Source organism: Panthera uncia, chromosome C2 (genome assembly GCF_023721935.1).
Source record: "Panthera uncia isolate 11264 chromosome C2, Puncia_PCG_1.0, whole genome shotgun sequence".
Lineage (NCBI taxonomy): Eukaryota > Metazoa > Chordata > Mammalia > Carnivora > Felidae > Panthera > Panthera uncia.
In genome coordinates, this window is record NC_064810.1 from 65,709,080 (window position 1) to 65,721,328 (window position 12,249).

The 12,249-nt window shown below is 32.6% G+C and overlaps 1 protein-coding gene across 2 annotated transcripts in view; it reads left to right on the top strand.

The window, feature by feature from the left end:
* The window catches only part of STXBP5L (syntaxin binding protein 5L), a 377,830-nt gene that overhangs the window by 274,535 nt on the left and 91,046 nt on the right, over window positions 1–12,249 (top strand). Inside the window, exons 18-19 of one of the 2 annotated variants that reach the window (XM_049628234.1) lie at window positions 2,822–2,973; window positions 4,949–5,020. In XM_049628234.1, coding sequence (XP_049484191.1) covers window positions 2,822–2,973; window positions 4,949–5,020 — 224 coding nt within the window. The remainder of the gene's footprint in view (window positions 1–2,821; window positions 2,974–4,948; window positions 5,021–12,249) is intronic. The other variant, XM_049628235.1, reaches the window with a different exon arrangement.

The following is a 12,249-nucleotide window of genomic DNA, read 5'->3' on the forward strand; positions in this document are numbered from 1 at the left end:
CTTATATGCCTGCTACTTTTTATATAGTGGACATTGTGAATTTTACATTATGGTGGTATTTTGTTTGATTCTTTTTAATAGTGTTGGTTATTTTTCTGGAAGACAGTTATGTTACTTAGAATAATGTCTCTAAGCTTTTTTTAAGGTGGAGTTCAGAAGAACTTTTAGATTATGGCTAAATGTGTTCCCCACTCCTAAAGTGATACTACTATATCTGCTTCTTTTTGTCTATTAGGAGATCTCAGCAGTTTGGTAGTAACATGAAATATTCTCAGCCTTTTGATAACTTTGTGAATTGTTCAGCTTTATCTCTTTAGTGGTTCTTTCCCAAGCCTGGGGGAGTTTTTTCACATGGATGCTCCAGAGAACCATTCTATGAGTCTGATATATTCTCCTTGTGTAGCTCTTTTCTCTCTAGTATTTTACCTCATAAATTCTGGCTGTTTTTGTAGCATCAGAGTCTGATCTATTTCTCCTCAATTCAGTGCGACCACTGATCTCTCTGTGTTAGTTTCCTGTGCTAGTCTAGTCTGGAAAGTCTCTCCTCCATTCACTAAATTAGAACATTAGTTTAAATTAGAATACCCAGATTCCGGTACTGAAATGTTCTAAAATGTGGTGATGATTACACAATTCTAAATACATTTTACTAGTAAGAACAAATATATTTAAAACCACAGAACTGTACACTTTATTTAAATCAGTGAATTTTATAATATGTGAAATATATCTCAATAAAACTGTAAATAAAAAACAAAACACAAGAAGAATACCTAGGTAAAGTTTACTTTGATTGTTATCCTTCTCTTATCCTATGTTGCCTGGTTGGTCAATCTGTGCAAACTGTGTCTTAATATATTTTGTATAGTTTTTTATTTAAGTTAGGAAATTAAACCCAGTATTCTAACTGACTTTTCAACAACCATTGCCTGACCTCCCCAACACTAAGGTATAACTTTCTAGTATTCTTATTTTTAATTCAAAGAGAAAAATAATCATTCTGGTTGATGTAATACATTCTACTTTCCTATTTTTTTTCTTGTCAGTATCGAATTGGGGAACTCTATCATACCTGTATAAGTTTCGAGATATGAACTTTGTATAATATTGCATTTACTTATTATAATATTAGAATCAGTTCTACTTATGTATGGAAATTTTTCAAAGTATTTTAATAACAATTTTCTGATTTTCATGCTCATTAAAGCCCTGAAAAATAGATAAATCTAGTATTATAATTCTCATTATAAAGTAAAGAAACTAAGGCCTGACAAAGTTCATTAATTGTTTTCAAGGTCACATAACCTGTAAATGATAGAGATAGAATCTGCTGACTTTTAAAAAAAAAATTTTTTTATGTTTATTTTTGAGAGACAGACAGAGATGAGTGGGAGGGAGGCAGAGAGAGAGGGAGACACAGAATCTGAAGCAGGTTTCAGGCTCTGAGCTGTCAGCACACAACCCGACACGGGGCTCAAACTCACAAACCGTGAGATCATGACCTGCGCCAAAGTCGGTGCTTAACTGACTGAGCCACCCAGGCGCCCCTCTGCTGACTTTTATAACAATAGTTTTTGTTTTTGGTTTTTTTTTTAGTTTCCAAAGTCTGTCTTGTTGGAAGGTGTAGAACTCTATGTGAAATAGCAAAACATCTCATATGGTAGAACTTTTCATTTGTTGTAAGGAAGGAAGGCTATGTGGTGGAGTGGAAAGAATCAAACTGAGAGTAAACCAATGGTTTGTCAACCAGATTCAGTCTAAGTAAGAAAACAACACAGAACTTATATGAAATGAGCAAAACAACAGTCATGTAACTAGTGTTTGTTTAGTTTAGGGAGCAAACAGCACAAATTTACAATTGTTTAGCTAGAAGGCATGTTGTAAATTCAGAAAAAGAGAATTTGTGTAAGCCTAATAAATATTAAGACTGACCAAAATGCCTGCTTAGTGCTAAGAGCTGTTTTAATTTCTCAGGAGAAGTAAAAAAAATTAATCGAATGATGTTTGTCTTTTAATAGGACAAAAGTTAATAAGTAGGACAAAATAAAAAACAAGAGAGAAATTTTTAATTTTTTGTGAATGAAAATTGTATCTCTGTTTATATCTACTATGGTGTCGAAACCTTAGATATAGATAGTTATTTTTTATGTAAATTTTGTGTTAAATATATACTGTTTAAGAAGAGAAATAATTTAGGGGTGCCTGGATGGCTCAGTCTGCCAAGTATCCAACCTCGACCTCGGTCATGATCTCGCAGTTTGTTAGTTTGAGCCCAACATCAGGCTCTGGCTGACAGCTCAGAGCCTGGAGCCTGCTTCAGAATCTGTTCTCCCCCTCTTGCTCTGCCCCTCACCTGCTCATGCTCTATCTCTCTCTCAAAAATAAATAAATATTTTTACAATTTTTTAAGAAAGAAGAGAAATAATTTGGAGGTTAATAATTATAATTTTATTTTTAAAAGGCATCTAATTATATACCTAAGCATCTATAGCTATTACAGTATGCCATTTCTTGATCTATTTCCCCACTGCTAGCAAAAAGATTTTATATGATCCTATAAAAGGTAAGACCAAGTTAAAGAGCAGATTGGGTAATCACTACTTAAATAATAAAATTGATGATAAAATATGACTGTATAATATGCTATTATACAAGGTCACTCCATCCTGTGTAAAGGCATGGTATCCTTCCTGACGTTACACCAATCGCGACCTTACCTCTCCAACCCTAAGGCATTACTTTCCAATTATGTTTAATTCAGAGATTACAATAATAATGATTACTGTGATACATTCTAGCTGCATTTTTTTTTTTCTCTCAGAGTTGCATTTGGGAACTGCAATGGGTTGGCTGTGGTGGATTTTATACAGAAGACAGTACTGTTAAGCATGGGGACCATTGACCTATATAGATCAAGTGACCTATACCAACGTCAACCACGGTCTCCTCGAAAAAACAAGCAGTTCATTGCAGGTAGGAGATAAAACAAAATGGTTATGAACTTGATTAGTTCATCTGTTTTCTTACCTTTAGATTTCTTATCTTTCTTCTGTAATGCTATTCAAATGCATGGCAATATGAAGTCAATATAACTTATAATACTATGTAAATAAAATTGGGCGGAAATACAGTGAGAATCTTTGAAAGGATAAAGGAAGTGTTTAAACTTCAATTTGCTGCCAAAGTTAGGGAACACCTCAAGTTTCATAGGTTGAATTCCTAAGAAATAAGAGAAAATAAGAATTTATTAAATACAAAACTGCTGTGAAAATCAGCTCTGTATTTGAAAAAATTATTTGCAATAGTTGTATTTTAACAGGATAGTTTTCTTCTAATATCTCTTCTAATATTCAAAAATATAATTTTAAATATTCACTACTTTTAATTGTTTAAACTCCATATTCTAGCTGTCACCTTTCTTTATTGGAGGGTGCTTTTCTTGGAGGTATTTTCACAAATGCAATAAACATTATTAACATTTTAAAATGCTATGAAAGATAACATTTTGCTTGACAGGACCAATAAATTTGTATAACTATAAAGGAAAAATATATAAGGTTAATTAATATATAAGCAGAAATACTTTCTATATAATGCCAAATTTTGGTATGCCAAATTATCCAAAGTTTACTGAAATTTCAGTATTTATCCAAATAGTTGGCTTTGTAAACACTGACAAAATTTTGCATATTTTCTGTCCACTGATATAGTTTAGTTGATAAAAAAAATCAGTTGAGCTCAAAGATTTGCAGATGGAAATACATCTATAGTATTATGTGTTTAGTTTATTAAATATACTCCTGTAAAGAATATTTTAAAATAAAAAGAGAACATTATGATAGGTGTTATTTACTAAATAGCAAATGTGCCGAATTTAACATCCAAATGTTATAATAAAAGAAGTTTCCCTTTGGACTAATGAAAAATTAACTTGATATACTGAAATTCTTCCCTTTGTTAATCTTTTTTCTTTTTTTTTAATGAACCTTAACCCTTTCTACATTGCTAATTTAGACCCTTTTCAGGAGCACAAAAGTTCTCCTTCAGAATATAAAAGTCTCTTTGTTTCCTGCTAGTGATCTCAGCTTTTAGCATAATTTTAGGAATGCTGGAAATTTCAAATTGTATAGGTTCTGCCTCTACCTTTTCTGGCTTTTGAAAGGAAGGCAGAATAAGAGATTGTGCATGCATGTTCCATAAGATTACCGCATGATTGGGAAAGAGAAGATTGATTTTTTAAAGTTTATGGACTCTAGGGTAGGAAAATATTAGGGTATAAGAGGCAATACTTGCATACTGAAAGCACAAATTGAATTTGAAAAACTGGATCCTATGCCAGTATCTAAGTTACTTACTCAGTTTATACAATGGTATGACAAGGTGTATATTGTGACAAACAGTATAACTGCTACTTAATTTAAATTTATTGAGACTCAATTATGATTAGAGCTTAGAATTTTGATGACTTTAAAATCTGGAAAAACTGTGATGAAGTCATAAACTTTGTTCATATTTAGTGTATAAAATGACTACAATGAATACTCATTTTATATTATAAAAATAAAATACCAAAGACTAAAATCCCTAAGCTGTCTTTTTAATACTGAGGATTGAAGACAACCATTTTGATTTTTATGAGGTAACATAAGTATTATTTACATGTGAAATAAGTTTACTACATAAAAATCATATGACAAATATGACATCTACTCTTATATTTGATTAAATAAAATTACTATAGCACTGTCATCATTCATCTATCACCTCTTACTTTCTAATTGATTTATTTTTTTAATATCTCCTTTCTAATTTGGTTACCTAAACTTGCTGCAATTTCTTCATCTTGGCTGTTCTAGATTCTGGTATGAATCACTTCCTTTCACTTTAGACTATTTTTCTCTCTTTCCCCTGCCTGCTGCTGATGCTGATGTTCTGGCATGTTCCAAAGACAACTTTTGCATGCGTGGCCTGTCTAACTTTTATCCTGATTTAACGAAACGGATCCGTACTTCCTATCAGAGTAAGTTCTATAAAGGTTAGGCAAATAGCTTTTCTAAGTTTTAATGCCTGATTTAAACCCATACATCTGTGCTTAGTAATGTGTTTTTTAAAACACATTCAGCATGCATGCAAATTTTTGTTTTGTTATGGAAGTGCAACCTGATAATTTCAATAATTATATAAATACTTCAAATAGCTAATATCATTTATCCATTTATTCACACCCATTATTTCAGTGTTTATTACAAACCATGCAGACCATATTCTGTTAGTTCCAGAGTCACTGTCTTTTGTTTTGAGGAGGAAGAGCCATGGTGCCCTTATAAATAGTAAACCAGTATCAATAATAGTAATGCCAGTATCAATAATAATTGAATACTTTCTTGTTTGGAAAACCTTATGCCATTGCTCATTTTTAAAAAGTATTATAACAAGGACTACAGTATTTTCCTAAGTAATTGGATTTCTTAGACTTAGCTAACTTTCCTAGTTTCTGTTGCTTTTTTTTTTAAATAGAAAACACAAACACACTGTGAAGTTGGGAAATTAAGGTCACAAACTAAAAATCCAATAATATTAACATTTACCATGGTAGAAAATGCAAATTTGAAGATGATGGAGTAAGCAATTCTAAAAACTAGTTCAGAAAGAATGGAGAATGAAGGTATGATTGGAGGTGCAGATATTATTAGTGATATTATGGGCTAACATTCATTGACAAGAAGAGGTTTACAACATATTGATCAGTGTTATGTTAAAAAAGAAGGAACTGGAGAGTGTTATGCTACCTGAAATAAGTCATACAGAGAAAGACAGATACAATATGTTTTCACTCTTATGTGGATCCTGAGAAACTTAACAGAAGACCATGGGGGAGGGGAAGGGAAAAAAAAAAAAGTTAGCGAGGGAGGGAGCCAAACCATAAGAGTCTCTTAAAAGCTGAGAACAAACTGAGGGTTGATGGGTGGGGGGGTGATGGGTATTGAGGAGGGCACCTGTTGGGATGAACACTGGGTGTTGTATGGAAACCAATTTGACAATAAATTTCATATTAAAAAAAAAGAACGTTGCTTAACAATATATATGATGGCTTCATGTTTGTATAAAATAGGCATATACATGTATACACACACTTATTGTTTGTATTTTGAATTTCTTCAGACCTCGCCTCACCAGTTTGTAGATGATTAATCGGATCACATCATTAATAATAACCTAAAACATTGTCTTCCTCTAGCTAAAGGATGCCAATTCCTATGAAATCCTTAAAATTTTTCTGGGAATGCCCATAGGGTGACTTATTTTTCATCATAGGTATTCTCTAGTTTTCTATTCTAGTAGAACACCCCCTTTTTGGTTGCTTTTCACTGTCTTTTCTCCTGGTGACTTATGATAGAACACTGATATCTATGTTGGCTTCTGCTGATCCTAAAACAGAAACCAATTAGGTATTATAATATTTCTTGACACCTGAAAACTATGTAAAATTTCATTTCCCCAAAATAAAGCTTTATTGGAATGCAGTCAAACTCATAATTTACATATTATCTATGGCTGCATCCATACTACAATGGCAGAGTTGAGCAGTTGCAGCAGAAAACATATGGCCCATGATACTCAAAATATCTACTATCTTGCTCTTTATATAAAAAATTAGCTGACTCCTACCCTAATACTATTCTTTCACACCCACTCGCTTCCACATAAAATGTTTCAGCCAAAACTTTTCCTGTAAATAGTCTCCACACGGTTTAACACACATACTGGAGCTTCTGAATCCCAGTTTAGCCTTCTCAGGGTTGGATTCCCCCAAGACTGTGTGTGTGTGTGTGTGTGTGTGTGTGTGTGTGTGAGAGAGAGAGAGAGAGAGAGAGAGAGAGAGAGAGACAGAGACAGAGACAGAGACAGAGAATGTATCCATCTATACGGATCAAAAAAGTTTCTAAACATGAGACTGTGGCTTTTACACATCTCTTCTTTTAGTTTTAATGTATTTTCTGACATTTCTATAATAAAAATGCAATGCATTTATAGTAAAAAGAGAAATCTTATGCTGAGGATAAGAAGCAGGAGCAGGCTCTTAATCATGATTCTACAGTATCAACCACAGTATAACAGTTAATGAAGTTCAGAGACATGCTCACTTATTCTGACCCTTCAATACTCTTATACAGCCTTCAGATTTAAAAAGCAAAGATTTTAAATCTTCATTCAGGGTACTCTAAAATATAATTCCTATCTATATTTTCAAATGAAATTTCTACTACTCTTCTATAAAAACACTCCCCTTAAGCCAAGGGTATTTATCTTGCTATCCTTATAATTTATGCATATTATCCCCCCTCTGAAAACACCCTGCTCAAATTTTACTTCCTATTGTAAACTTTTCCTCCTGCCATCAGAGCCCTGTTATGCCAATTCATTTAAATGCCTACAGTGCCTATAGTAGACATGGTAGAACGTGAACCAGTTGGTAGTTGGTGTAGATTCATTTGTATTTTATTTATTTTTATGCATGTGCTCTACCTTTCCAAATGCATGGGAAGAATGTGAAGAGTATATCTAAAATTCTTTATACCCTCTATACCTAGCACAAATATGTGCTCAGTAGTTAAATGATGATGGTAGTAAGATAGAGCATGACAGCAGGCTCTTTCTGCTCATATGAACAGCCAAGGGATTTTTCAGATTTGACAAGGAAGAACAGAAATAGCTTCTGCAGTTATTGGGTTCACTGGAATTTTGCAAAACAAATAGTTTTTTCTAAACAAAGATCTGAAGTGTCAAGACAGAAGTAAAACCAAGTCCTTAGGAGGCCATTAAGAGATCCTCCATGTCTCCACCAGTGAGCTCCCTAGAAATTCAGACAAGCCATGGAATTTGAAATCAAATTTCTTTAAAGTCTTCTCTTGATAATCAACATCATACGGGACTGATTAATGACTTGAAGGTATATCCTGGAATATGCTTTTAAAAATAAATTTTATGAAAACTTGCTTTTAATTTATTGGATCATAAAACCTGGTTATGTTTCTGTAGTTCCATTTTATTACAATAGAGACTATTTGGCCTTTCATGAATTATTTCCTAACTTTCAGGAAAGCATATCTGCATTGTTCCTACTTGGGGAAACTTAATCCACTTCCACTGAGTGTCTATTCTATTCGGGGATTGTGCTCAGCAGTTTGACTCAGTGTTATATTATTTAATGGTCATTGTAACCCTTTATGGCAGATAGATATTTATCTGTAGATTCCTCTATAGATGAAAAAAAAATGAAGACAAAGGATATTAAATTAGTTTCTCAAAGTTACGATGAGTGGGAATTAGGCCTATCTGATGCAAAACAGACTTCATATGCTTTCCATTGTATTATTCAGTGTCTCTAAGTGTCTCAAAGTTTCAGGGTCATTGGAAATCAATCCCATTATACTATAATCAGAAACCACTTTTTTACCCAGTTTTTACCCACAATCAATGAAATAATATATTCAAAAACAAAACAATTTAAAATTATTTTTCACAATTGAGGAGATTAGACATGGTGCTCTCTGAAATCCAGTTTTTATCTTTTATGTTTTATTATATCATGATTATATATTATATTTTATTACATCTCAAAGTGACACGCATTCTATTTTGAACTTTATACTTTCATTTCTGGAGAAACACTTCAATACCAATCTTTTCCTGGGCTCTTTCACTGATCATTTTGTAAGATAGTTTAGGTTCCAAGGAACTGCCTACACTAAATCTTTATTCCATCTGCAAATCTTTCACATCATAGAATAACAAAACTCTATGGCTCAAAGGAAATCTTTGTATTTGACAGATTATGATTTGTGGAACCAATAAAATGATTTGCAAAGAGCAGCAGGCATAGCAGTCAGAGGTTTATATCAAGTTCTACTTTTTCTACTTAAGAAGTACTCATTATATCGGTAATCTGTGGCTAGTTATTTAACTTCTCTGAGTTTCTTTTTCTCTAATATCAAGTAAAAATTATAATCCCTTAACTCCCTTAAAGACTTATGGAACTTTTCTTGGTTAATGTTTGTAAAAGTACTCTATAAATAGTAGACATTATTATTTTAATAAAAGATGAAACCAAGCCTCAGAGAGGTTAAATATCTTTTCCAGTATAACAACTGGTCTATGGAATGACTAACATCCAGTCAGCTGCCTCGTCAACTAGTGCTCCTTCTACTTGTGAAAATGACAGAAATTTTGCTAGTTAGAAAATAATAGTATGCTGTTTAAACCAAAGGAGTTGAGGAATAGGCTTAAGGTAGAACACTGTCAGACAAACTTGCTTGTGCATCAACTTCTTGTTATGCAATGGAAGATCCTTCAAAAAGTCTCAAGTCTATCTATAGATATTTTCCCACTCTCACTGCATGGCTTTTTCAGATTGTGGGGAATGGTAACAGATCCTGGGAACACAAAAAGAAGCATAAAGAAAAATTGAAAGAAGAATAAAAGAGAACTAGCAAAGAGAGGCACATGAATGTAAAATAAAATGAACTTGAGAATATAAAAAATGGAAAAGTAAAACAAAGAATAAGAAAGGAAAGAATGCCTCAATGAACAAAAATGAGCAAAAATCATGGTAAATAATAAATGGGAAGAGTTCATTTATTCAAAAAAATATTAAGCATCTTTTGTGTCAAACATTTTTCTAAGCACAAGATATACAGTGATGAATGAAATAATTATGGACTCTTTCCTCAGTTTAGAATAGAAAACATGTAAGGAATGCATATATGTAAAACATGTAAAGAATCCATAGATGTACTATTATAATTGAAAAAAGCAAAGCCATCAAGGAGAAAAGTGAGATAAGGGGGAAAAGGTGGACCTATTTTTGAGAGTGTTATGAGAGAAGGGCCTATCTGAGGAGGAAATATTTAAGTGAAATTGTGTCAGATAAGAATGAAGCAGACAATGCCTTGGACTTACACTTCAGACCAAGATACAGACCAGATTAATGTCTTGCCTAAAATAAACAAACAAACAAAACAGATATAATAAATGAAACTATGGCTTTTTTTTAAGATGCAGGACATCAGGCAATGAAATACAGTAATCTCTGAAAATGGGAAACAAAAGAAGTGAACCCTATAACCACACACGTTCCTGCCCTGAGAGTTTGCAGACTGCAGCAAAAGAGGAGGGGAAACCCTAGAGAAACCCAGTTGACTCCCTAAGTTAATGAGATGGAGATGAGAAACCAGGAAAACCAGAGCAACTGCAGTTCACAAAGAAGATCCCAGAGATCTATAGTTTCCTCCTCACCAAAGTACTGATCAACACATACTATGATGAAACTAACTAGGAATACATAAAGAACCATCTGAAGGGATTAAAGGAAACAGTGCCTATTCCCAGCAGCCAGACTAGAAAAAACTTCGAATTCACATCCACTTCTAGTTAACATTGTACTAGAGATTCTAGTGAGTGTAGTCAGGCAAGAAAAAAAGTTATCTAAATTGGAAAAGAAGTTAAATCATCTTTTTTCATAGATGACATCATCATCCATAAAGAAAAAAATCTAAAGAATTCTACAGAGAGCTACTAAAACTAATAAGTGAGTTTAACAAAGTACAGGCCACAAAGTCAATGTATGAAATCAATTTTATTTCTATCTACCCAAAACAAACAACCTGAAATTAAAATTTGAAAATACCATTCATAATAGCATCAAAAATATGAAACAGCGATAAATAAGACAACAGATGTGAAAGACCCAGATTGAAAACCTGAAAACATTGCTAAGAGAAGTTAAAAAATACCCTTCAAAAATGAAGAATTACACCATGTTCATGTTTCACAAGACTCAGTGTTAAGATCTCATTTCTCCCCAAATTGATTTGTAATTCAATACAATTCCAATAAAACTCTAGCAGACTTTTAATAGAAACTGACAAACTGATTCTAGAGTCCACACAGAAATGCAAAAGATTTAGAGCCAAAAGAGCTTTTTTTTAAAAAAAGAGAAATGTTGGAAGACCAACACTACCTGATTTAAAGACTTTTTAAAAAATTAGTGTTATTGAACAGTTTAATGTCAGTCCAAACACAAATAGATCAACGGACCTTAATAGAGACTTCAGAAATATACCCACAAATATATTTGGACAACTAATTTTTGACAGAGGTGCAAAGGCAAATTAAGTAGAGAAAGGATTGTTTTTCCTACAAATGATACTTAAACAATTGAAAAAAGTTAACTTTGATCCATACATTGTGACAAATTTTTTCAAAAAATTAACTTATAAATAGATCATTAGCCTTAATATAAAACCTAAAATTTTTATAAATCTAGGAAAAGAGGAGATTTTTATCATACTGGGTTAGGCAAAAGTTTTTTAAATAACATGCTTCATATTAGAACATATGACTACACTGGACTTCTTCAAAAATAAAAATTTCTGCTCTTCAAAAGATAATGTTATGAGAATGAAAAGTTGAGCCACACACTAGGAGAAAATATTTACAAAGCATATATCTTATAAGGGATTTGTATGTAGAATAGATTGTTAAATCTAATTCTAAAAACTATAATAAAGCATAGAACCCAATAAAAATATGGGCAAGAAATTTGAATAAGTAGTTCACAAAGGAAGATATACTGATAACATATAAACATATGAACAGGGAAGGAAACAACCAACAGAACTGAATGGCAACCTTCGGAATGGGAGAACATATTTGCAAATGACATGTCTGATAAAGGGTTGGTATCCAAAATCTATAAAGAACTTATCAAACTCAGCACCCAAAAAATAATCCATTTAAAAAATGGTCAGAAGACATGAATAGATATTTTTCCTAAAAAGACATACAGATGGCTAACAGACAGATGAAAAACACTCAACAACACTCATCATCAGGTAAATACAAATCAAAACTGTAATGATTACGACAATGGCCAAATGATGGAAACAGCCCAAATGTTGATCAACTAATTAATGGATAAGGAAGATGTGGTGTATATATATATACACATGTGGTGTATATACACACACACACACACACACACACACACACACATATACATATATATGTGTATATATATATCTGCACACATACATACATATATACACATACATACACACATGGAATATTACTCAGCCATTGAAAAGAATGAAATCTTGTCATTTGCAAAAATGTGGATGGAGCTAGAGAGTATTACGCCAAGCAAAGTAAGACAGAGAAAGAAAAATACCATATGATTTCACTCACATG